A 27,337-nucleotide genomic window follows, 5' to 3' on the forward strand; every position below is an offset into this window, starting at 1 on the left:
TTAGGTATTTGGCATAGGAAAAAAATGAACAATATAAATAAGACTTATGTTCCACAAATAGCAAAAATAAATATGATTATGGAAGTAATATTTCAGGAAGTATAAATCAATGGTTGGTCAGGGCACAGAAGATTATAAATCCAGCGTAATCTATGGGTTTAGGTGAGATGAACAAAAGTCAGGCAGTAGTTCTTGATGTACCCCAGGGTGAGCACTGTCAGCATTTATAGCCTGACTCCTGGAGATGGTAAAGAATGCTGTGCTGTAATCCCTAATATGCAGAAAATGGAATGGATATTACATTTTTCTTCTCTTTGAAGCAACAGCAAAAACAATGGCAACGAATTTTACCTCAGCAGATGAGACAACAACATGTTTAGCATACATCTAAAAATATATGGAATACATATTCTTTTCCAGTGGGGTGTTGTTTGTTCATGATATGGCCAAAGTTAGACCATAATTAACTTTGAATCATCAAAAACCTTACATTTCATATAAGTCTCTGAACCTTCTATCTAAGTGACAGCAGTTATCTATGTATGGGTTAGCTCTCCAGCGGAGTATGTTGGGGGTGGGGTATTCCTCTGATAAAGACCCATCATGTATTTCCCTGCAGTGCATACAACTGGAGAAGGAAATGCAGGCCAGTCTTCTGACCATTCCCTCAATCTCCATCCTCCTCTATGCTTTGTTATAAATTTTTAAAGTGTGTTCTTTTAAATTTAAATACCCTCTGTGCCCTTGTCACTAACTCACTCCATGCTTCTTTAGATTCGTTAATATTTTTTTTTCTGGACCAGCCTTGATCACTGTATAAAAATTCTCCTTTACTTTGCACTCATGGGCTCTTTCTTAAATTTCCACTGCTTAATATTACACTTTTCATATCATACTCTAAAGGCCTCCACAGCAAACTGTTTTCTTTCAATTATCCTTTAAACTTTTTAGCTATTACTTACTTTCCTTCTTCCCTGACAATTCTTGTGGTGGTTTGAATAAAAGTGGCCCTATAATCTCATATATGTGAATGCTTAGTCATCACGAAGTCGCCCTACCTGAGAAGGATCAGAGGAAGTGTGTCACTGGGGGTATGCTTTGAGGTTTCAAAAGTCCTAGCCAAGCCCAGTGTCCCTCTCTTCCTTATGCCTGTAGATCCAGATGTAAAACTCTTAGCTACTTCTGTAGCATCATGTCTGCCTGCATGCTGCCATGTTCCCTGCCATGATGCTATTGAACTAAATCTCCAAAACTGTAAGCCAGCCATAACTAAATGCTTTCCTTTGTAAATGTTGCCATGGTTATGGTGTCTATTTACAGCAATAGAACAGTGAGCAAGACATCTTTCTTGTGCTTCATCATTGTCTGATGATAGTACTTTATTATACTCAGAGAAAAATTTATATCTGGATATACTTTTATTCCAACGTTTTTAGAGTTCAAATGCTGATCAACTAGATGTCATATGCTATTTAATTTTAAACTCTTAGCTGGAATGTAATCTTGGATTTTGAGTATATATTGAAGAATGTATCATAATATTCACCATGAATACTGGGATCCCTTTTGAAAGGAATTATGAATGCTTTATAAGTTTCAAAAGTCTGTTTTCACCTACTGAAATGCTTCCAAATCCTTTCTGTTAGGCTACTAATTGGACTATTTCCTCTCAGTCATAGTTCTGAAGGTTTAACTTAAAGCATGCATTATTTTAGAATTGCACACACATCTTTATATAAAAAATATAGCATGAACAAAATGAACATTTATATAAGTTCAAAATGAAATGATGTGGTAAAAGGGACAGTAGGGACTAGGAAGATGGCACTTAGCCTAAGGACCTGGATTCAATCCCTGGTGCTGTGCAAGGTGGCTCACAACTGTCTCTGACCCTAGTTCCAGGGCATCTGATACCTGTCTATAGTCTCCATAAGCACTAGTTATGCAATGGTTATATGTATACATTACATGCAGTCACTCATACATACACATAAAATAAAATAGAAATTTAAAGGGTATTGTAAAATCCATTCAGGGAAAGAGGATGAAGTCTGCTTTGCTAGAAGGTAACAGGATTTGTGAATTGCCTTTTGACAAAGTTGGATTTTTGGTACCTGTTGGCACCCACATTAATCTTGTCCAAATACTAGCAAAGTAAATCTATCCATAGACACACTGTGTGTTTTTACTCATTGGAGGTATAATGACTTCTCAAGCTATTTGATGTGCTCCCACATGTCAGTGTATATGTTCACCCAAGGAAACACATGTGCACCTTGCCATCCATTGGCCACAGCAAGGAAGATTTATAGACTATAGAGTTATCAACGAGTTTTTTTCTATGGATTTCTGAAAATATTGTGAGTAATTTTCAAAACGTGAGATTGTATTTATATTAGAGCCCACTGACTATCTCTAGGGAAAAGAGATGATTTTCTAATAATGAGGACATTTGGAGAAATAAAATAAGCCTATTTATAAGAGACAACTTAATTCCTACATAAGATTAACAAACCTTAAACTAGCTGTCTTAGTCAGGGTTTCTATTCCTGCACAAACATCATGACCAAGAAGCAGTTGGGGAGGAAAGGGTTTATTCAGCTTACACTTCCATACTGCTGTTCATCACAAAAGGAAATCACGACTGGAACTCAAGCAGGTCAGAAAGCAGGAGCTGATGCAGAAGCCATAGAGAGATGTTCCTTACTGGCTGGCTTGCTCAGCCTGCTCTCTTACAGAACCAAGACTACCAGCCCAGAGATGGTCCCACCCACAAGGGGCCTTTCCCCCTTGATCACTAAGTGAGAAAATGCCTTACAGTTGGATCTCATGGAGGCATTTCCTCAACTGAAGCTCCTTTCTCTATGATAACTCCAGCTGTGTCAAGTTGACACAAATCTAGTCAGTACACTAGCTGAGTCCAAAATGATCATGGCCACAGACACATTGCTTAATTGCTTTGTGACTGAGTCTACAGCCCTAATGATTATAGATGATGGTTCTATACACATCAGTTTGAATGACATAGGACAACAATTGGTGGGAAAGCAGAAGGCATAGAATTGTAATGATAAAATGGGAGGGGATTCAATAATTTGTATGAGGAAAATTATGCACTCATGTGAGCAAATTAATTAGGAAGTACCTACCAGTAACTCATTTGGTTCTACTCAAGATCTATGAAGCAATGAAAGAAAAGGACATTCTATGAGGGATTCCTTTACTTCTTAGTATCCCCTCAGTACCCAGACAGAAACACAAACTTGAGATCCCTAATGCATCTCTACTTAGAAGCATAAAGATTATTTTTCAGTTGTCAGATGGAATCAAATTTACCAATATTGCCTCCAAGAGAGGAGGAAGACAGAAGAGTCACCAGGGCTGGCCACACTACCACACTGCTACACTGCCTGATTATCAGTCACCGTGACTCTTCTCCTTGCTTAACTCAGATAATATTGTACCAAGCAAGTACATAGCAAACAACTTTGGTAGAACAGAGTGCCGTTTCCTTGCAGTGCCCTGCGTTCCAATAGAACTCAGTTGTCTTCTGGCCAAGTGATGTCCACTGTGGGCAATTTTAATCATCTTTATAACCCACCAGCAGCAATTCCTTTCTTACCTTTAGGTGCCATGTCTAAGAACTGATCTCGAAGATTATCAAGCTGTTCGATTGTTAGGGTACCATTTTCTTCCCTTTCTACTGGTGGTGGGCGGGTTGGTGGAGAAGGATCTGGGAAGACTTTTATGTCTCCATTGATATAGAAGTCTTCTTGGCTTAAGTAAATCTCATTTTGAATTTTTGTAGCTGTTTCAATGTGGTAGCGAGCTAATTCGGTCAATTTCTGTATACTGCAAATAGAAAAATGAACAAGGCCATCTCCATTGAAGATATTATTAGATTAACAGTTAATAAAACACACAAAAGCTAACACATTACAGGGTAAGTTCAATTCTATAGGCATTTAAAACTTTTAAAGTCAAGTTAAAAAGTTATAAAGATAAAAAATGAAAATATTCTCTTATTAAGAAGGTATTATAGTTCAATTTTATGCTAAGCTGAATGAGAAAAAAGCCTACTAAATTGAATCAAATTTTAAGTGAATCAAATTTGGTTATTTACCTCTAGAGAAAGCAAAAATTGCTTTGCTCTCTAGCTTTATGTCAAAGGATTTAATGTTACTTAAGACACACCTGGCAGAGGAGTGGCTTCTAGTGTACAACATCCAAAGCTGGATCACGTGTCTGTGAGCATCTACATTTAAGGGCTACAATGGCTAGAGGAAGTAACAGTGGGTCCTAGGGTCTCATCTAGAGCATGTGCTTGACATGGTCCAGGGTGGCTGTGAGTGGTTTATCCTTGAAATTAAGCCACTGACATTTACTCCCTCTTCTAAGATGATTTTCAGGGCAGCACACAGGTGATGGATACACACACACACACACACACACACACACACACACACATTTGGGTAAGAGTTAATGGCCTAACTCTAGGCAATTTTAAATGTGTCTTAGGTAGTAGACATAATTAAGTATAAACTGATGGAATGAAGAAAAACTCTTGTCTTGATCTGATGAAGAAGACATCATGAGGAAACGCATACTTATTCTCCCTTTATATGATGAGCAACAGTTATTTGTGGGCTGATACTTTCAGGAGTATTATCAGTTCCTGTCCTCGAAAAGGCTCTTGAACTCAACTCCTCAGTGCTCTTTGTGAATTCCCATACAGTGTTTGCTAATTAGTTTGTGGTTTGGAGTGTTCTTGTACATTGGAACCTGAGTTTGTGTGAATGAACGGTGGTATCTCCACACAGACCAGAATGACTGTGCACCACCTAGTGGAAGGTTACTGCAGTCATTTCCATAAAGAAGAAAGGAAAGGTCAGGAAAATAGATTTGGAGTTCCAAGGGACTTGACAGTAACTCCCCACCCCTCATTAAAAGTTACTTTTTAACTTCACGTTGTGTGATTTCTTGTAGTCAGAGTACGTCACATTATAGATTCAGAAAGTAGAGACAGATACAACATAAATGTGAGAACTTTGCATATATCACACAGAATTAACATCCATTTGTGCTTAATGGACAGACACAAGGAAGGAACCCATAAATCCTAAGATCTCAGATGAAACCCTTTCATTTATACGTGGCAGGCAGAGACTAGGGCTACAAGCTACTTGCAATTGACTTGGCTGTCTAGCAACAATATTTGTTTATACACAGTGGTAGCAAGTTACCAGATGGAAATGAATGGTTTGAATTTTTTTTTTTTTTTTTACTACTTTCAAAGGTGGAACAACAGCACTAAACAATTGGGCTGAAGATTTTTAACAATAAAACTTTCAAGATGAGAGCGGAGAAAGCCAGACAAAAAGACTGTTTACAGATAGTAATTATTGCTTCTGTGAACATTTAGAATTTGATGCCCATTCTCAAACAACTACTAGACTTTTGGCAAATCTACCCTATAATATACATATTGCAGAATCTAGTTTAAGCTGAAACTGGTGGAATAGCCTAGTTGGAGTCCTTTTTGTAGATTAAGCTGATGAGCATTGAACAATTAGATCTAGTACTCATTATAATTTGAAATAATTTGGAAATCTCCTGGATTAAAATTACATGCAATATTACCATGTAGACTGAACTCCCAGAGTGAAAATGATATTGTGGCAGAGCCCACTGACAGGCAGAAAAATACTCTACACAAATGTGATGGTGGTATTCATTTTGAGTGTTCATAACAGGTGCGGGTGGGGTGGCGGGGGCAGAGATACAGACACAGAGATACACAGAGACACATGTGTCTGCACGTGTGTGTGTGTGTATGTGAGTGTGTTTGTGTGTGCGCGCGTGTGTTGTAATTTAAATCTGTGGATATCTTAAACACCCGTGTCAATTTTTGCATTTTTGGCATTGAGTATGATTATTTTTGATTGAGGAAAACCTTACCTGGCCATTTCATTCAAATATCTCTTACCAAGCCATTTTTCCATGAGCCTGTAGACATCAATCACCTTTGTTACTAAATCTTCCAGGACGGACAAAGCTTTCAACTTTATTAGCTCAAGTCGAAATTGTGCGGCTTGTTCTATTTAAAAAGAGAAACTGAATTCAGAAGGAGAAACATTATGCTTTTTATTCATATGCATTTGTATTTTGCAGATACAGGAACACAGAGTGGGGTGATTTAGAAAACAAAGTAAGAGGAAGAGCAAGGGACGTGAGGCATAGTGATGAGGGAGGGACACAGTCATAGTATGTCACACACATGCATAACATGATCATAATGAACCTTACTGTGTAAAATTAACACACAATATAAATAAAAGACAAAAGGAGATTTTAATACATTATACCTACATTGCTCTTACATAAACCAAGCCCACTTTTTATACCTATCATACTTTGGTTTATAAAGCTTTATTTAATTCGTGAATATGGCTAAGGTGGCATCCATCACAGAGCGAAGCTAAATGAATCACACTGTAAAGACTTTTGTGGATTTAAACTAAGTTCTTCTTGAGCTTTAATAAGTTTGGTACCTGGAAGATCAGATATTGATCCTTTCTTACCCACACTATAGCTTGAACTATGCTTTCTCCCACTTCTGTTGCCCACTTCAGTTCCAAATCTACTTCCTTCTCAGCAGCACTCTGAGGCACCTGAGTTATCTCTCTTCCTACAGTTTCCAGGGCAATGACACTTCTGCCCAGGATTCATTATTACTCAGCTTCCACAGGGAAGGGACCTTATCTTTGTTGAGGAGGGGTCTATTGGACATTCCATGATCAGGCTTCTAACTCAAGTCTACTTCCTCCTGGCTTCTCCCCTGAACAGGTTTTGTATCTTCTCTGCTTTGGCACACATCTCTGCTCTCTATTCCTGGCCCTGGCTTGTCTCCTGAGCACATTTTTCCATACTTTTCTGGTTCAGGCCACATTAGTTCTGAGAAGGCTTTCTTAATGCCTCCCCACCTTGTCCCATAAGCATGCTTACACCATCACAGAGTATTATAAGTGACTGCTTTCATCTATCTTCTTTTAGCTTTATTATTGTTTTGGTTTGCTTTTATAAAGCTTGTGCATGTGCATGTGAGACTCCAGCCACCATAACAGGATGAAGCCTGCAGTGAAAAACCTGATAACTTTTGTAGCATGAGGAATTAAAATTCATCACACTGAGGATGTTTTTTTTCACGTGAATTCAAAGATGGGGCTTATTGGAAAACACTAGAAGCAGATGTGAACACAGACAGTGAGCAAAGAAACATGTGTTCTCCTCTCCAGATGCCTCACAGCTCCCTGGCTTCAGGTTACTTCTGATGTTTTTTTGCTGGATTAAGGGAATGGTTGGTGGTGGGTAAAGGGGTGAAGGGAGAGAAAGGGAGACTACACCAAGTACCCTCTACCCCACCAAGGGCAGGCCCATTGACTTGGGCTAATATACAATCTTGGCACATCTCAAGCTGACTATAGGAGGACTGCTGATGGAAAGACAGAAACTTGCTTTCATCGTTCTTCAGGAACCTACTTCCTGTCTGCCAAGAAGAGCCACTTCTCAACTGATGTTCACCACATGCCAAAGGCACAGGTTGTAAGGCCCCTCCCCCACCACCTTAAACTTCCAATTCATTTTCTTTGTAGCCTTGCCTCTGCCCTGGCCCTTGATCGTCTGACCTTGTCTTCTCTTGGATGCTTTGGACATCCTCCCAAAGCCTTTGGCTACTATATCTCTCATATATCTAATGAAAATCGTCTTCTCAAGCATGGACCCTTTGTTTTGGTTGCTTTTCTGTGCCCTTGCTTACATTATGGTTCTGTCAATGAGGATATTGGCAATGATTCCTTTTCCATAGACTATCTTTGGTCTATTCCTAATATTCCAAATTCCATATTGATTTGTACTAATCAATCTCTTTGGGAGAATGTGGGAGAACAGGTCTTGCAGTCATTTGAGTACTGGGAAGAAAGCCTTTACATTTTGGAGAAAGAGATGTGAAGATTGATTGGCCCTTGTTCCCAACTTCACTCTCATAACTTATGGGCTTTGGCCAGGACTTCTTTTGGTTTACTTTTGAATATGATTTTTTTTCGCCTGCATAATATATTTGTACATCACTTTTGTGCCTGGTGCCAGCAGAGATCAGAAGAAGGTACTGGATCCAGTGGAAACTGGAGTTATAGATGGTTGTGAACCACCATGTAGGTGCTAAGAATTGAAACTGAATTCTCTGGAAGAAAAACAGTCAGTGCTCTTAACCACTGAATTGTCTCTCCAGTCCAAGGACTTATTTTTTCTTAGCAAGAGGAGTAACATTCTTTTTTGTGATATTAAATCATTTGTATTAGACAGCTTCTACCTAACCTGGACAATCATACCAATTTGCAATCTATTTTTCTTTCTAGTCTTTGAAATTTGAATTACAGCCCTTGCTTTCTTTTTCTTCTTTTCTAAAGCTTTCTGATAGCCTGCAGATACTTTAAATAGATTACTTAGGGAATCAGGCACAGTATTGCATTCCTATATTCTTTGCACTCAGGAGACAAATACAGGAGAATTGTTAATTCAAGAACAGAGAGAGCTACATAACAAGTTTGAAGTCAGACTGGGCTACAAAGTTAGACCTTGTCACAAACAATCAGTCAGTTAGTCAGTCAGTCAAACAATCAATCAATTAATCAATTTAATTAAGTTTAATTAAATCCAGACTCATCTAACTCATATGACAGCATAGTAGCCAAGGCTGGTTTTATGGACAAAAGAAAAGCTATCTGAATGCTGTGTGTTCAGTCCTTCTGCTTGAGTTTGAGATTCAGTCTGAGGCTACTGATGAGACCTGTGTCGGTTTTTCGGCTCCACTGAAAGCACGGTCTTACTCTATTCCTCCTCCTACCTTCTGTCTGCAGGGCAGCAAGATGTTCTTCCTTTATCCTGAGCCTCAGTTCATTCCTCTTTTCCATCTCAGCCATTTCCTCAGGTGTGACTGTGACTGGACTGACTTCTGCCACGGGGGATGATTTGCCTGAAACATAACTGAGGCGTGGTGAGTAAATGACCAACATTCGAGTTAATGGACTTGACTCTTGGAAGACATGGCTATGTAGCAAAATCCGTACAGCCAGGAACTGCTTAAGATTTTGAAACAAAGAACTTTGGGCTCCTTGGGGTGGGCAGGCAATGAAAGATTTAGTATCTTTCATTGAGAATTTTGTGAACTTTCTGAGCAGCATTCATAACAAAATATGGTGTGTTACATCGTAATAAAAGAACAAGGTTTAGGGCACATGCAGAAATGATCACAGGAAATAAAAATGCGATAAAATCAGGGTTTGAAGACAAAAAAATTCATCATACTCTAGTTGTCAGTAGATATTAGTCCCTTGCAGAATTATCACTTCCTAAGGGATTCTTTAAATTTAAAAGTGGTTCTTAGCTTTTTTGTTTGTTTTGTTTTTGGTTTCTGTTTTCTTTTTTTTTTTCTCAAGAAAAGACCAATAAATAACTTCAAAAAGACATGGGTTAAATTTAGCAATGCTCAAGAATATGCATCCAAATTAATTACCCTTTAATTTCTGCCCACCTACAAGTAGTTCAATGACTACGTAAATCGATTGGAAATTAAGTGTCTGTGGACATTTGTTGAGAATCTACCCAAGGCAAAGCGATTCTATTTCAGGCCGTTTGTGAATTTCTACCCGGTTCAGTAATTATTCTCAAGGGTATGGTCACCAGGGTCTTAAATCATATGGAGGAAAAAGAAGTAGAGTAAGGAACTGTGAGGGGATCGGTATATTTGCTGTACTAAGAGGTATAGATTTGCAAATAAAGGAGAGATTTAGCCTCTGCATTTGTTTTATCATTGAATAATTAAAGACTGGACTTGGCCACTTAACTCCATTAAACAAATCTTCCCTTTAAATGCTGACACGTTTACATGAGATGGACTAAAGTGCCATGTGCTTTAGCAAAGTATCTCTCCTTCCCTTTGCTTCCAGGGTCACCACTACCTACCTCTTCACTGCTTCTCGCTCCCATATCATATGCTTTTGGTGTCCTTCATAGAGTGCTTCCCCACAGTGAGTGTGTAATAAACATGCAGTGATAATCTGTCACCTCAAATTATATATATATATATTCCACATAGAAACATTGAGAGGAAAAGATAACATTCAGTGCTGTTGCTTATGCTCAGTGGGAGGTTGTATCTCTCTGCCTGTTTCCCTTGTTGTTATCCCTTCATGACTCTGAGGCAAAGATTTAGGTAGGCATGTTCCAGTAGGGAACAATTTGCTTAGATTCGAGTGCCTCTGAGACCTGTAAATGCAGAGCTTTTAACTTCTGCAGCAGGTATTAGCCCCTCTGTACAGACATCCCAGGATATGAGTCTTAATAAGGATAAAGCTGCCTTGAATACTATTGCTGGTTACATCTACATTTTGCTAAAATGAGTTAGGTCGTGCTGATATGCAATGTGGTTTGCCAACTACAACCACAGCCCATAGACATTTGGGTCTATAGTTTAAAATAATTACTAGCATTCAAGTGGCTTAGAGGCTAACCTGCCCCATTAATAGCTTATTTTTCTACCAAGAAGAGGTTTAAAGTGACCTGTGGACCAGGTCCTAGTGCCGTGAATACCTTTTCCTTTCTTGTCTGTCTTTTTCTTCTTGGGTGCTTCTTTCTCCTTCTTGGCTTTTTTATTTGCACCTGACTGAGGAGACTTTTCTTTGGAATCTAATTGGGGTGGTTCTTTTTCTTCCTCTGTGAGCCTTTGGTGAACTTCAGCAGCCACCTGTATGGTAGCAGTATTTTCAGTTAGGATGGCGTTCAGCAAATATGATGATCACTTAAATTTAGTCACTCAGATTCCACTAGAGCTTCAGTCCACTGTAAACAAGATACCCATCTCTCACCCTTCAAGGAACACACAGTTCTACGATTAGATGATCCAGCCCCCAAGTGCTATCCCCTGCAGCTGTCTGAAAGAAGGCTCCTATCTACCTAATCCATGGTTTCACAGGTTCATTTAGTTTTGTCTCCACTGATAAACTAGCCTCTCCATCTTAGGCTTGAAAGCCATCATACAGTAAAAACTAACTTGATTCAATCCTGTTTATGATTAAATCTGTTTCTCAAGGATTGAGCTATGCCCAACCTGTAACCTTAACTACAGATGCTTCTGTACTGCCAATTACAGGAAACAGGAGCCATGTCTTCATTTTAAAGGGCATTATCACTACCTTGCTATGACCACCATTTTGTGACTACTTTGTTATGACTGTCTTACTATGACCACCTTGTTACTATTTTGTTATGACCGTTGTGTTACTAATTTGTTATGTCTGCCTTGTTACTACCTTGTTATGACCACCTTGCTATGAATACTTTGTTATGACCACTTTGTTACTATCTTGTTATAACAACCTAGTTATGACTACCATGTTATGACCACCTTGTTACTACTTAGTTATTACCATCTTTTTATGATCACCTTTTTACTATCTTGTTATGACCACCTTGTTATGATGACCTTGTTATGACCCCTTGGTTTCAGGAGGATGTTATAACCAAGTTGTTGTGCTTATGTTCTGTTCCTGTAACCTGCCTATTTGCCTGCCAAATCCCCTACTTGGAAACTGTCTACTCCTGAACTATAAAAATCCTTATGTTCCACATGTCTAAAGCTGATCTTCTGAAGCCTGTGTTAGAGAGTGACAGCTCATGTGTACAAATAAAAGGCTTGCTTTAATTAAGTTGGCTATGATTTGGGATGGTGGTCTTTTTCCTCACATCTGTCAGATTAACTGCCTCTATAATCATAGCATTGCATTTTCTTCTAAATTTCTGTCATCTCTTGCCTCTAGGACAGGCTTTTCCCCCCTATTTATCAATTTATGTTACAGTTCCCTTTCTATTGCTGTGATAAATACCATGAACAAAAGCAACTTGAAGAATAAAGAGTTTGTTTGGTTTACATCTCCCACTGGCAGTCCATCATTAATGGAAGTCAAGGTAGAATCTCAATCAGACAGAGTCAGGAACTACAAAGGGACAAAGGGACATGGCTTATTCCTTTGCTTCTCATGGCTTGCTCATCTTGCTTTCCTTTCTTTTTTTTTTTTTTTTTTTTTTTTTTTTGATTGTTACTTTGTTCTCTTTTTTTTTGTTTTTTTGTTTTTTTTTTGTTTGTTTGTTTTTTGTTTTTTTGTTTTTTTGTTTCCATTTTTTATTAGGTATTTAGCCCATTCACATTTCCAATGCTATACCAAAAGTCCCCCATAACCCCCCCACTCCCCTACCCACCCACTCCCCCTTCTTGGCCCTGGCGTTCCCCTGTACTGGGGCATATAAAGTTTGCAAGTCCAATGGGCCTCTCTTTGCAGTGATGGCCAACTAGGCCATCTTTTGATACATATGCAGCTAGAGACAAGAGCTCCGGGGTACTGCTTAGTTCATATTGTTGTTCCATCTATAGGGTTGCAGTTCCCATTAGTTCCTTGGCTGCTTTCTCTAGTTCCTCCATTGGGGGCCCTGTGGTCCATTCAATAGCTGACTGTGTCATCTTGCTTTCTTAATCAAGCCAGGATAATGCCCTCTAATGCCAATTATTACCCAAGGAACTTTCCAACAGAGCTGCCTACAGAACAATCTGATAAATGCAATTCCCCAAATGAAGTTGCCTTTTCTGAGATGCCTCTAGTTTATATCAAGTTGACAGAAAAACAACCATTAACCCTCAGTGGATTTTTTTTTTTTACATTTTAATCTTGCTTAAATATTATCCTATAAAATTGCTATATTATAAAAGCATGCATGTTTACATATTGTGTCTGTGCACTATAGATGACATGAGATACAAATTTCATGTCCACATAGCCAGTTCAGGAGAGTGTAGGTTGAATCACATACACTTTAATGCTGGATTTTCCATTCTAACTCTTGGGTGTCAAGAGTTAAGATTCATTGCTTATGGAGATAATATTTGCCACTGGCTAATGTCATAGTGCTAGCTTCCTCTACTCTCTGACTTTCTGTGTGTCTCCATTGTAGTTAGTCCTTCTCTCACTACCACAAATGTTTGAATTATAGTTGTATTATCACTCCATGCTAGTCACAGATGGGGAAATTCTGTCCTCATACTGAGAAGAGATGGAATTTTACAGGGTCCCCCTCCCCCTTTGCCCCTTGTCTCTTTTAAGATGTTCTATATACTTCAGGTTATAGAAAGCCTTGTCTCAGGGTTACATAAGTAAACCCAGAAGATATTATAAACAAGAGAAGGATATTATAGATGCTAAATAATCTGACCCTTGTACATATACACATATGCAAAAATATTAAACTTATTAAAGTATAGAGCTGAGTGGTGGCTATCAGGTGTTGAGGGTAGATGGATAGGGTGTGAAGAAAACTGTCAATGAATGGGTAAAATGTCTTACTCAGATGAAAGAAATCTGATGGCCTATTATATAGCATGGATACAGTAGTTAATGTATTTTATATTTGAAAATTTAAATGTTTACTCCAAAAAATTGATAAGAAGGTGAAATGATAGATGTTTTATTAGTTTGGTTTATCATTTTAAAATATCTATCACTATCAAAATATCAAAGTATAAGCAAAAAAGATATATAATTACTGTTTGTAAATTTAAAATTTAAGATCTATCTATCTATCTATCTATCTATCTATCTATCTCTATAGAAAATCTCTATCTAAGTCCTATGCCACCAATGTCCTTCTTGTTTTTAGAAATACTAGAACTAAGTACTAAATTTATTTGACTCTGGCAAAAGTGAGGATTATTTATGAGAACTGAAAAAAAAGATTTCAAAGAAGGATATAAAAACACATGCATTTTGGAAGTCAGAAAATGAGAATCAATAAGATTATACGTATCTATACAAGCAAGCACTTTGGACGTCTAGATCTGATGTGATTTCTGAGACTAATAGAATGAGAAGAATTCAAAAAGAGTAAGGGAGATACATACATGGACATATAGATAAGGCTCCCTCCGAAGCCTTTGCGATTTTGTTTGCCAAAGGCCAGTAAGTTGCTGCCTTTTTCAGATGCCTGACATATTTCATGCCCCATGGCCCAGCATGTCACACTTGCCAATTTCTCCATGGACATTAAGCCTCATCACCTGCTAATAGGCTTCATATTCTTGGACATATTTGTAAGCCTTATGGAGGACAATGTTTGTAACTGATAGATTTTTCTTTTAAAATTGTAATATGTCACAGAATAATCGGCCAGCAGCACTTAGAGAGACAGAAAAGCTACATAGAAAAAGCCAGTTTGGTTGGAGGGCCCAAGTGATGACCCCTCAGTCCCACTTGGGAGGGAGAAGAAAGCAATCACAGCACAATGGGGGAGGGAGGGAAGGACATAGGAGGGAAAGTGGATGAGGTGGGGGGGGGGGGGGGGAAGAGGGGAACCAGATCTCGTATTGGAGGAGAGAAAAGGACTGAAGCCCTGAAAGGCAACAGAAAAAAAATGGAAACAAGTAACCTTGGAGGTAGGAGGTTGGGGGGACCCTCCAGAATGTACCAGCAACCTGGGAGGTGAAAGATTCTCAGGACTCAAAGGGAGGGATCTTACATGAAATGACCAAAAGTAGGAAGGGGGAACTTATAGAACTCACTTCAAGCAGAAAGATGGGGCATCAAGTGAGGGAGGGGGTTGCCATCCCACAGTTAAAACTCTGACCCATAATTGTTCCTGTCTGAAACAACTGCAGGAATGGAAATAGAAAGGATACTTGAGGCCCAAAGTGGGATCCAGCTCAAGGGGAAGTCCCAAGGCTGGACACTATTACTAAGGCTATGGAGTGTTCACAAAAAGGAACCTGTCATGACTGCCCTCCGGGAAGGCCCAACAATCAGCTTTAAGCGTCAGATGCCGATGTTTATCCCCAACCAATGGACAGAAGCTGCTGACCCCTGTGGTTGAATTAGGGAAAAGCTGGAAGAAGCTGAGGAGGAGGGTGACCCTGTAGGAGGACCAGCAGTCTGAATTAACCTTGACTCTCAAGATCTCTCAGACACTGGACCACCAACCAGGCAGTATATACTAGCTGATATGAGGCCCCCAACACATATAGAGCAGAGGACTGCTGGGTCTGAGTTCAGTCAGAAAAGATGGACCTAACCCCCAAGAGATTGGAGGCCCCAGGGAATTTAGAGGTCTGGTGGGGTGGGGTGGGACATTCTCATGGAGATAAGGGGTGAGGAGGAGGTATGGGATGTGGACCATCAGAGGGTGAACTGGGAGGGGAATAAAATCTGGAGTGTAAAATAGATAGATAGGTAGATAGATAGATAGATAGATAGATAGATAGATAGATAGATAGATAGATAAAAAACAAGTAACCAAAGATTGGATTTTTATTTTTCCCATTTGATTCTTTGTATCACTATGTTCTATCTCCCTCTACTGAAAATTTCCCATGGTCCCTTTTCCAACCTCTGTGGTATTCGAAATGTAATACACATATCTAAGAATTTGAAACTATCATCTACAAATGAGATGACACACACCCAATATTTGTCTTTCATTCATTTAGAATGTAGAATTTTATGACTTAATTTTCCTTAAATGAATAGTACTGCACTGTGCACACACACCACATTTTATTATGGACATCCAGGTTGTTTCTGTTTCCTAGCTATTGTGGATAGAGCAGCAAAGAACACAGATAAGCAAGAATCTCTCTTGTGGCAAGCCACATGTGCCGTTGCAGGGTGGTGCTGGTTACCGCTGGCCACCACGCATACAAAGGCAGTAAAGTTTTTTTGCCAAGATGAGGTTTTGAGAGTTAACCAATCAGATGAGAGAGAAGTTAACCAATCAGATGAGAGACATGTTAACCAATCAGATGTGAGACATGCAAATGAGGTGGTAAGCATAACCCATGCATAACCAATCGGGTGTGAGACATGCCTCTCCTAGGCCTATATAAGCAGCACCAGTTCTGGGCTCGGGGTCTCTTCCCCTCTGCAATCAAGCTCTCCTAATAAACGTGTGCAGAAGGATCCTGTTGCAGCGTCATTCTTGCTGATGATTCGGGCGCACGCAAGACTCTCTCTTGTACAAAGTAGATCTTCTTGGATAAATGCCCAGGGGTGGAATCACTGGATCATAGGGTACATTTATTTCTAGCCCTTTGAGGAATTTCCACACTGATTTTCATAGTGGCAACACCGAGTCACATTCTAATAGTACTAAGGGATCCTCTTTCATATCTTCACAATATATATTGTCATTTATTTTCTTAATCTTAGTCATTCTGTTTGAAATAAGATAAAATTTCAAACAGTTTTAATTTGAATATGTCCGATTGCTAAGATATCTAACACTTAAAAATACTTCTTAGCCATTCATATTTCTTCCTCTGAGAACTGTACTGGCTAGTTTTCATCAACTTAACACAGGATAGCATCATTTTAGAAGAAGAAACCTCAACTGAGAAAACACCCCAACCAGGTTGAGTCAGTAGGCAAACCTGTGTGATGCATTTTCTAGATTGATTATGTGGTAGGGCCCAGACCATTGTGGTGGTCCTGAGAAGGTGGTCCAGAGAGTGAATAAGAAAGCAGGCTGAGCAAGCCATGAGGTGCAAGCCAGTAAGTAGCATCCTTTCATGGTTTCTGCCTCAGATCATGACATCAAGTTCTGCTTTGAGTTCCTTTCCTCACTTCCTAGGATGTGAAGCAACATACAAATTGTAAGATGTAATAAACCATTTCCTTAACCAAAAATGAAAGAAAGAAAGAAAGAAAGAAAGAAAGAAAGAAAGAAAGAAAGAAAGAAAGAAAGGAAGGAAGAAAGAAAGAGAGAGAGAAAGAAGTAAAGGGGAAAAGGGAAAGAAGAGAAGAGAAGAGAAGAGAAGAGAAGAGAAGAGAAGAGAAGAGAAGAGAAGAGAAGAGAAGAGAAGAGAAGAGAAGAGAAGAGAAGAGAAGAGAGAAAGCCAGCTTGGTTGGCTTGTTTTTGAATTTTTTTTTCTGCACAGATGACCTTTTGATAAAATGTATTTCATGCTACCTACTGTACTTTCAAGTTCTTGGTAAAGTTGAAAGCTTGATTGTTAAACAACCCCCCTTTAAATTGCAAGCAATTCATTCTTTTAAATTTGTTCTTGCAATGTAGTATATGTCAGCAATTTCCTCTAAAATTGATTTATCTCCTTGGCAAAAGACCTTGTGATGATGATGAAGGCAGTGATTATCATTAGTAGTTTCCTTGTCCACATTTCTCAAAGACCTCCAGATCTCTTTCAAAAATCAGCAGAATTTAGAATACATTCTTTAAAGTAGCTTCTAGGACTAGTAAGGACTTTAAAACGTAATGGTTTGACATTGTAGGTGTTAAATATGACTTCTCTGAAATCATTACCTACCTACCAATTAGAAAGCTTTGCTAAAAATTAACATGTCATTCAAAATGAGTAGCTTTTAGTAAAATTGCTCCTTAGGAAAAGCGTGAATCAAAGTGCAGTTCAGTCCAATTGCACCAATCTCACTTGGAACTGTTTGCCGACATCCATTTTCTGAATCACACCTCTCTCATTTGGAACTAAAAGTTCCTTTAAATGTTTGTTTTCTAACAAGTCACAGTTTAGTCATTCAAGGGTCTTGGTGCTAAAATCAAGAGTGATTTTTATTTTTTTGTCTGCTTTTAAATGTATGATATTAGATTTACAGAATTCTATCATAACATAAAATTCTGATTCACATATGTCATATTTACCTTAATAATATTAAGTGATCATTTTGCTATGCTTGCTATGAGACATTCCAAAGTACAAAAGAAAGATGCATACTTTTAAATAAATTTCTAGCAAGTACTTGTATTTATACTTTCTAAAGCATTTTCATATACACTTATCACTGAATTTCAATCATTTGAGAATTTTTCTCGTGTTTTTGGAGAAGAAATTGAAGACTTAGGGAGGCTACCAGATTTTTCAAAACTTAAAACAGGCCATGTTTAATTGTGACATATAGCTAACACTCTGGATCTATGTTCCCCTTTAAGAATGCAGTATTTTTCCCAGGTAGATTTGATAGATTTATGACCCACCCATTATATTTTTGAAGTTCAATTAACAATACAAATAATACATTGTCTTTCTAGAACGCCTGCACCTGCTTCCCATCCCTGGGACTTGGCACTCGTGGGTTTTGTGCTAGCCATTACTTCCATCACTGTCATCTTTGTATTGGCTTCAGTGTTGTGAGCATGGTGTCAGCTGCAGCAGCATCTCAAAACTGTACTGATAACTCAGGACCTTGTTAGGTGTGGGCATTGTACTAAATTACGGTATATGAAAAGTAATAGAACCAAGTTCAGTGTTCAGGAAAACATTAACGAGATAAAATGACAAAGTAGGGATGGGTTGATTGCTTAGTAGATAGGATGCTTGCTAAACAAGGATGAAGTCGTGAGTTTGAATCTCCAGAAATGATAAAATACTGGGCCCAGTATTGGCCCTCTGTAGTCTCAGTGCAGCAAGATTGTAAGGGAAACAGGAGAAGGCCCTGAAGACCATGATATGGCTAGCTAGCCTGGCATGCATCTGTGTAAGAGGAAAGCACAAACAACAAAGAGACTGTTCCAAAGAAAATAGAAACTGTGCTGAGACACCCAAGGTTGTCCTCTGACTACTATACGCACACACTGTGATGTGTACATATCCACATTTATACACATAAACTGCATACAAACTTCATACACACACACATAGGGAGGGAGGGAGGGAGGGAGAGAGAGAGGGAGGGAGGGAGGGGAAGAGAGGAGAAAGAGAAGGAGAGAAGAGAAGAGAGAGAGAGAGAGAGAGAGAGAGAGAGAGAGAGAGAGAGAGAGAGAGAGAGAGGGAGGGAGAAAGAGAGAGAAGAGAGAACATGAGTATGATGAACCAAGTCACTGGGAGGAACATTAGAAACTACAAAGAGAAGAACTCATGAAGTCATGAGCATAGAAGGCATAGAAGTCAGGGGCTTCGGGAAAAAAAAAGGTCAAAATCAAAAGTATAAACTAGCTGTAATGACAAAACCAAACCAAACAAATAAAACTACAGAGGATCTAAGCAAGTACAAGAAGGAGATCCATATTAGAAGAGGAAAGAGTACTAAGATGGCACCATAATGGTACAGAGTAAAGTGAGCAAGCTTGATCCTCTCAGTAGGAAGGTTGCTGAGGTAGTAATGACCAGACATAGCAGAAAAGGCAGAGTCTCTGGGCCTCTAAGTCAAGATTAGAAACTCAATAATGGCTTTGGGAATGACCATAGCATACTTCATTTATATCATTAGTTAGAGAACATATCTGTACCTTATAAACATTGTGTTATTTTAAAATAACACCCTTTTACCAGGCTCAGGAACATCACAGAAGAGAAGGCACAAAGAGTGGAAGAACTGGAGACATGCAGCAAAAGTGATGTCTCCTGGAAGTGACAGAACCATTGTGTTCCCGGTGAGTTACACAGCAGTTGCCCAAGAGTGGGCCAGAAGCACTCCATCATGGGAGATATAAGTGTCCACGAGGCTTGTCACAGGAAGGGTGGAACCCTTTTAAGGGTTTCAGCCCCAGACAAGCAGCCCTTGCCCCACTGAGTAACTCCTCACCCACATCCAGGAAACTAACTTAGACTGAACAAAAGAGAGTTAGGAGGGAGACTCCTTGAGAGACAGTGGCTATAAAGAAGGGAACTGGATGATCAAAATAACTGAAATTCTTTATATGAGTATATTAACCAGAAACATTTTTAAAGATGAAAAATACTATATTAAAATTGGTTTGTTTCTTTGTTTGCTGTGTATATACGTGTGTGTGTGTGTGTGTGTGTGTGTGTGTGTGTGTGTGTGTGTGAATATGTGTGTGCTGTAGTATGTGCAGAAATCAGAAGATGACTTGTAAGGTCAGTTCTCCCTTCTACTACTCAGGTTCTAAGGATGAAACCCAGGCTGGTAGGCTTAGCAGTGAAGCGCCTCTACCCTCTGCTACATCTAGCTAGCCCCTTGCTTATTTGTTTGTTTAAACAATCTAATGATTGCCAGGTGTGGTGGTGCACACCTTTAATCCCAGCACTTGGGAGGCAGAGGCAGGCGGATTTCTGAGTTCAAGGCCAGCCTGGTCTACAGAGTGTGTTCCAGGACAGCTAGGTCTACACAGAGAAACCCTGTCTCAGAAAAAAAAAAAAAAAAACAAAAAACAAAAAAACAAAACCAAAAAAAAAAAAAACAATCTAATGATAATTATCTTTAGCTGTATCTTTTAAAAATATTATATAGTTGCAGATATATTTTGGATCTATTATCTTGATATGTGCCTTTTATTGCTTGTCCCAAATATTTTACCTTCTTTTGTATTATACTTGATAATTCAAAGAGAAAACAAATGTAACAAGAGTATTTTTTAAAACCCAAGATTTAAACATTACATATGTGTAGATATAATTTTATACATATTTGAAGCATGAATACTTGCTACATAACAAGAGCTGTGCTAAAGCTGCCCATTATGAGAATGAACCTATTCTTTTCTACCTGCATTTTGGTTGATTCTTGTAGTATATATCTTTGAAACTATTAAACCAGACTGTTGGGAAGTTTAGGATGAAAAACCTGTCTAGTGAACTGAACATCTTGTTTGGGGATAATCTTTACCTATAATGTACTTTTTGTAAATTTTACTTTGAGATTGTTTACATATAGTAAGTTATATAACTTACATATGAACAATAAGGTAGATGCATACACACACACAGACACACTCACATACACACACACACAAGCAAATGGTATGTAGATGAGAGCATATAGTCCCAGGTCTGAGGCAGATTTGTATACTCATGGGAACTAAGAGATGCATGTGAGAATGTTCACAACAGCTGTGTCCACTGACATCAAACCAAGTGTGGATCAGCAGCAACATCGTTACCCAAATTGTGATGCAGTCATGTTACAGAACACTGCATAACAAAGAAAATGAACAGAATAAGTATGAGATGACTTTAATGAATAATGTTCTAAAAATGAACACACACACACACACACACACACACACACACACACACACACACACAGCAAAGAGTCCATTTCCTGAAAACTCAAAGGCAGGCAGAACTACCATATATTGTATAGGAGTTACAGACTTCGGTTCTGAAAGAATGACTGAAAAAGCAAGATGGTAGTTCACTTAAGACAGCTAAGATTTGGATGACACCTGAGGAGACCTAACAGCTGCACAGCTGGTTTTACTAATTCCTGTGTACAGGGGTCATGAGTGCTTACTTTAGAGAGTGTGTGAAGCCAGGCAAATGCATTTTATGCATTTTCTTGATGTGAGCAATATCCACACTTAAACGTTCTTTGGAACAAGTATGACAAGAAAAGAGTTTGAAATTACTCTGTGAGAAACAAAAGAAAGAGATGAGTAGACCAAAAGAAAATTGGGGGAGAAAGGAGACCTCTTTGTTCTGTTTGGGATAAAGGCTCACAAATCAGACCCCAAAGGAAGCCAAGGAGGATCTCCCGTAAGATTACGAAGCAGGCTTCTCTTTCACCTCTTTCAAGAGACCTTTGATGGGGTCACTACTCTTTTATGATTAGAGTACTTCAATGAAATCAAAGAATGCTTGATGCAAAAGAAAACTAAAAGGCAAGTGGGGTAGAACAGAATCCAAGCAAAATCTTCCTACATTTCTAAGTGGGTATTAGTTCTCTACTGCAAAAGGATAATAATGCTTACTCTCTTGTGATTTAGAAAACAAACAAACAAACAAAGATCAGACAGGTTGAGGTGACAAGTCAAATGGCAAATTGGCTAACTGGGCTTTGTGTTTTCTTTCTTGACTTTGTAAAAGTATTTATTTCTAAGAATTATATTTCATTCTTTAAAACCAAAAGCAGTAGTATCACATTAAAAAATTAAGAACCAAAAACATTTCATTTCTGTTTTTTTTTCCTAGGAAATGGAAAAATATGGCCATGCTGGACCTCATTATTAGATGACCAAGTTGGCCAGTATAGTGTAGCACATGTCACAGTCAACAAGGGTATGATTTATACAGGGCCACCATCGTACCCTCCTTAACAATCTCTTGACCTTTAGTCCCCAGCTTTTGCTACCTAGTTTAGCAGTGAAATGAATTTAATATTGCCTCCCTTCTTACATGATTTCAAAGACTTGGTGACTATATCTCTTAACTTCCTACTTCTTTCAGGAAAATTAGTCCCTTAATAATCCCTTTAGAAGTAATAATAGTTTCTGAAAGGCATGCAATTTTTTTTTACACCATGACTGTGACTATCATATAAATGTTACACTTGGACAATGTTACCAACCCTGCCACCTAAGTAGTAGGATTGTTAACAAGAAATGCAGCCATAGGCACTGCTCACCATGTTAGAGATGGCTAATGAAGCCTGCTGCCAGGTGTCCAATAAAATCTTCTCATCTATTTCAAAGTTGGCTTCCAGGACTTCTAAAGGAGGATCAGATCTGCCCTTCAGAAATGTCCCCACCTTTGGCTTGACGGCAGAATTTTCTGGAGAATTGGATATTCGAGGAACTAGAGGAATTCTTTAGGGAAAAAAAAAAAAAACAAAGAAGCATTAAGGGTTTCATTGAAAAGATTTTATTTTTGTGACTGTGTTCTTTTGCTTTGTTTTGTTGCTTCGAATTACATTTCCAAAATTTTCCTAGAAGAATTAATTGAAAGGGATATGATTGGAAAATGCTGTATTCACATTTATATGGTCTATAAAAGCTTGCTAATAATAGGAAGCTCACAGCAAGAAACAATAAGACTTTTTTTTCAGATTTAGTTCTCAATAATTAAAATGGGAGTATTAGATAACAGTGATTATGAAGAGAGACTCTTCTTGTCATATCCCAGGGCACATACTTCCTGTGAGGGTAAAGTAAACCGGATGAAACGCATTCAAGACAGCCACTGTCACTTGGTATCCGGACATGCAAAATGGAACTAATACAAATCGGACTGGAGCTGGTAAACAGGGGTGATGACATTGTAATTGGAGTCATCCTCTGATGACAAAAATATACAAAGGGCCTTAAGTGTAGAGAAGGAATTGAGAAAAAGAAAAAAAAAAGAGTAACTCTAAAGATGACTTGATTGATGTTTTAAACAGAGAGTGAAAATCAGCAGCCAGAATAGTATTTGTTTTTATAGAGTGAGGAAGCAGGAGTCTGGAACAGTGGTTTAGAAAGATGATTGTGAACTCCAGAGAACAACTAGCTTGTTTTTGCTTGGAAGCATCAAATAAGATTTCTTGAACTTAACAGACTGATTTTCACAATGTGTGAAAGTTTGAATGAGACTTCTCAATATAGGTTCATATAATCAAATGTGTAATCCTCAGTTGGTGAACTGTTTGAGAAGGATTAGGAGTTTGGGATACGGTTGTTGGAGTATTTATGGCTTGGTTGTAGGAGGTGTGCCACTGGAGGTGGGCTTTGAGGTTTCAAAAAAACACATGTCAAGCCTGGTTGTTTCATCTGCTTGTTTTCTGCAGATCAGGGTATAAATCAGCTACTTCTTCCAACACCATGCCAGGCTGCTTCCTACGAGGATAGTCATGGACTAACCCTCTAAAACTGTAATGAAGCCCCCAATTTAATGCTTTCCTTTTATGCTTTGGTCATTCATGGTATATTCTCAGAGAAGTAGAATAGTATCTATAACCTAGTACTTGGAACTCTTATGATCTACAATAACTCTAACTGTAATGCATTGAAAATACATTCACTCATTGAATTGTATTTTAGTAACAAATTACTGCTAACTCAAAGCCATTCAAGTTCCAATAAGACCATATATGTGATCATCTCCAGACATTTTACATAGCATAACACTTTGATGTGTGAGACAGTAGCCATGGCCTATCATCTAGAAAAAGATTTTGAATTTATGACCCACTGATGTTCAAGCAGAATCATCTATCTGTATGGCCATGGGTTTTGAATTATTCACTTGGAAGAGCTCAGAGGCTTACTGCTTGTCAAAGAGTCTAAGAGAATGACTGTCCCTCCTCCATAATCTATCAATTGCCAATTGCTCAGCAAAAAAGGTAAGGCGATATGAGCTCGTCCCCTACCCATGACTGGGTGTCGACAGGCCTTGTCTTGTTCAGACATAGTACAGGCAAATGCAGCTCCTGTGGGCTTGTGTTTGCAATGGTACATCATGTCCTGATGGTAGCATTTTGTACCTTCTTTATCTCCTGTCTCTTTCATTCTTTCCTCTCAGTCCTTCTGTAGTATTCCCTGGGACTTGGATGGTGTGGTAGAAATGTCATGTTTAGGGTTGAGTGCTCACGTATTGGAAGTACTTTGAGCATCAGTGAGTCTCTTCCTCACGGGCAGGAGGGAGGGATGACTACTGTGTGAGGGAGCTGAGAGATGGATAGTGATAGTAATCAGAGCATGTAACACTGCCTAAAACCAAATTTAATCAATAAAACAGAAAAGGGATGTGCGAACAAGAATGAACGTGGACACATAGTAGCTCTCTATTAAAATTGTAGGTAGTTGTTCATGAGTAAGGGCTTAGAATTCATTTCTTGGGGAAAAAATCACTGTAGTACTGGTAGTTCTGTCACTATCTTGAGATATGAAATTAGTAATGGTACTTGAATTTCTGAGCCTCACTTGTTGGAAAAATACGAAGACATTATTGCGGTTGACATCATGACTAATCCTTTATCAACAAACACAACTGTTACTATGAAAATATGATATTGCTACCATTATTGTTATTTTAGGGTTGTTGGGTGGAATGAGGTAGAAAAAGTATGTGCAACTGCTTAACACTTTCCCTGTTCCTTTCTACATATTATGTATGGAGTGTGATTGCTTAGGTGGTGGGCTGGTTGGTGTCCTGACTGACTGACTATCCCAGAAGTTTTGTCAAAGCAGTGATTTGAGGTTAAGATCAGGAAAAAGTTCCTGTGAATAAAAAAAGAAAAAAGAGAAAAGAAAAAAGAACTGCCTGTTCTTCTATGGGCTTATTGTACAAGCCAGCATTAATAGCTTCCCCATTATGCCTGGTTTGCTTTTATGTACTAAGAACAGAATGCACTGCCACTCCAGACACTGAACTCAGTCTCTCTGGGTGATTCTAATGGTTCCTACTGCCACTGGTCTTCACTATTGGTTTTGATTTCAAAGTATTTTTTAGCAGCTTGCCCAATGCTATTAACTTGGGACAGGAAGAGGGTGCACGCTCACCTTCTGTGTATACAGATTATATATGTGTCTGACAGAAATATGATAATATTAGATGGAAGGATATAAGCATGGAGAAATGGACTTTAGGTCATTGCATAACCTAATGCAGTAATGACTTCTTAAGTTATTTTTGGAACAAGTGAGGGGAAAACAAAAAAATGGAGAATATGCAATACTCACAATTAAAATATTGTATATATGTAAGAGTGGGCCATTGTATATTATCCAATAACAAAAGAAGCCATCCTTTGTTGAGAGTTTGGGGACTAGATTTTTAAGTGTTCCAATTTCCAGACATGGTCCCATATACCTTGTTGATTCTATTTTCTGTGATTCTCACATGGACCCCACTTTTACTACAATGGAAATTGAGGCTTACATTGAGTTGCAGTGGCTTGACAGACAAGCAAGTTCTTATCCTACTTAGAGAGTCAGTAAGAGTTAGTCAGTGACAGATTCAGTATTTAAACTAGACCTATCTGGTTTCAAAATAAATTCATCATGCTATATTGTGTTTATACAACTCTTACACTTATGTTGACTGAGCAAGGTTCTAGGCAAAGGTCCTTTCATTAAATATAAAATACATAGCTCATATCCTGGAGATTCAGACATAGCATTCAGTGTCTACATATTGCTTTAGGAATCTAACTTCTGCTAGTACCTTCACCTTGATGCTGAACATTTTCTCTTTTCTCATTCCGTGCTGAGTGATCACCGGGAAATACTATTTTAATTTTTATTATTTTAAAATTTACTTCCAAATAACACATTTACTCCTAAATGATTTTGAATTTTGTTTTCAAGTGTGTTGTCTTAAGTCACATAAATAAAGTTAAACCAGATCTTAGTGTTTAATCGCTGGAAAACACACCATGGGGACCACTATCACTTCCCTTGCCCACCCTTTGTGATGCCATCTTCTCTATCTTCTCCAGTCTCTCAGAGTCTGAGTTATTGTCCTCCCTCCTCTGACCTCAGATGACTTATATGGCTAAAAATGTAATTGGTCTTTATCCTACAAAAAGTTCCCCTTTCTGTTGGCACCAATCTGATGTTAAGTGGTTGATATCTTTCAGTTTCCTGAGTCATGATCATATACTGCTGATCTTTTACTATTTCTCAGTTTCCTTGACTGTAAAAGAAGAATGGCAATCCTATCTATTTCTGTTTACATAATTCTCTCTCTCTCTCTCTCTCATTCTCTCTTGCTCTCTCCTTCCCTCCCTCCTTCTCTCTCTCTCTCTCTCTCTCTCTCTCTCTCTCTCTCTCTCTCTCTCACACACACACACACACACACACACACAAATAAACAATCAGGTTCTCTCATTTACATTCCTAATCCCTTACTAGAGATTTTTGGAGCTAACTGTATTTCTCAATACAAAGCTGATACCCAGAGGAGAATCTTGTGAAAAGTGACATAAAACAAACTATACCTTTATAACCAAAGAGTAAATATTAACTACTAACAAGATAAACAATCATATTACCTCAAGTTAATGTCACAGCAAAGTCTTTAGAAAAAGTTCGGTGTTTTAGAATATTTGGGAATTCTCATTATTATCTATAATATTATTATTATCTCATGATTTACAATTTAAAAACTCTGTGCTGTATGTTCAAAACAATTCTACTGTAACAAATATAGTGATCTGCATTACCTGAGCTGGCTTTCTGAAATTTCTTTACCATCAAGCTGAACCAATGGGACCCGAGTAAATTTCTTACTGTCTTCCAGAGGGATTTTGGATTCCATTGCTCTGTAATAATCTTGAAGGAGTCTTTTGGTATCTTGAAAACGGTTCACTTCTGCCTTTAATATAGAACGTGAATATCAATACCCAAAGAACAGACTAATCTGCATGTATTTCCATAATATGTACATGTCGGTTGAAAGGAATTTTCTAGAAAGAGCCATGATTATTTCTTTGTCCATAAAGTTTTAATAATTATTAAAGAAAGCAAACAACTTTGCACTTTGTATGTTTACTGAGTGAGATTTCACTTAACCAGGGTTATATGTTTTAATTGGTTTTATAGATGCTTCGGTTAACTAACTTCT

General features: G+C 38.3%; 1 protein-coding gene across 3 annotated transcripts in view; it reads right to left on the reverse strand.

The window, feature by feature from the left end:
• Spef2 (sperm flagellar 2) overlaps positions 1-27,337 on the reverse strand; it is a 170,676-nt gene that overhangs the window by 25,358 nt on the left and 117,981 nt on the right. For all 3 annotated transcript variants that reach the window (NM_001305042.1, XM_017316668.1, XM_017316667.1), the window contains 6 exons: positions 26,937-27,088; positions 22,422-22,602; positions 10,648-10,801; positions 8,903-9,031; positions 5,959-6,097; positions 3,623-3,852 (listed from right to left, as the gene is read on the reverse strand). In NM_001305042.1, coding sequence (NP_001291971.1) covers positions 3,623-3,852; positions 5,959-6,097; positions 8,903-9,031; positions 10,648-10,801; positions 22,422-22,602; positions 26,937-27,088 — 985 coding nt within the window. The remainder of the gene's footprint in view (positions 1-3,622; positions 3,853-5,958; positions 6,098-8,902; positions 9,032-10,647; positions 10,802-22,421; positions 22,603-26,936; positions 27,089-27,337) is intronic.

The sequence above is a fragment of the Mus musculus genome, chromosome 15 (assembly GCF_000001635.26).
Source record: "Mus musculus strain C57BL/6J chromosome 15, GRCm38.p6 C57BL/6J".
Classification (NCBI taxonomy): Eukaryota; Metazoa; Chordata; class Mammalia; order Rodentia; family Muridae; genus Mus; species Mus musculus.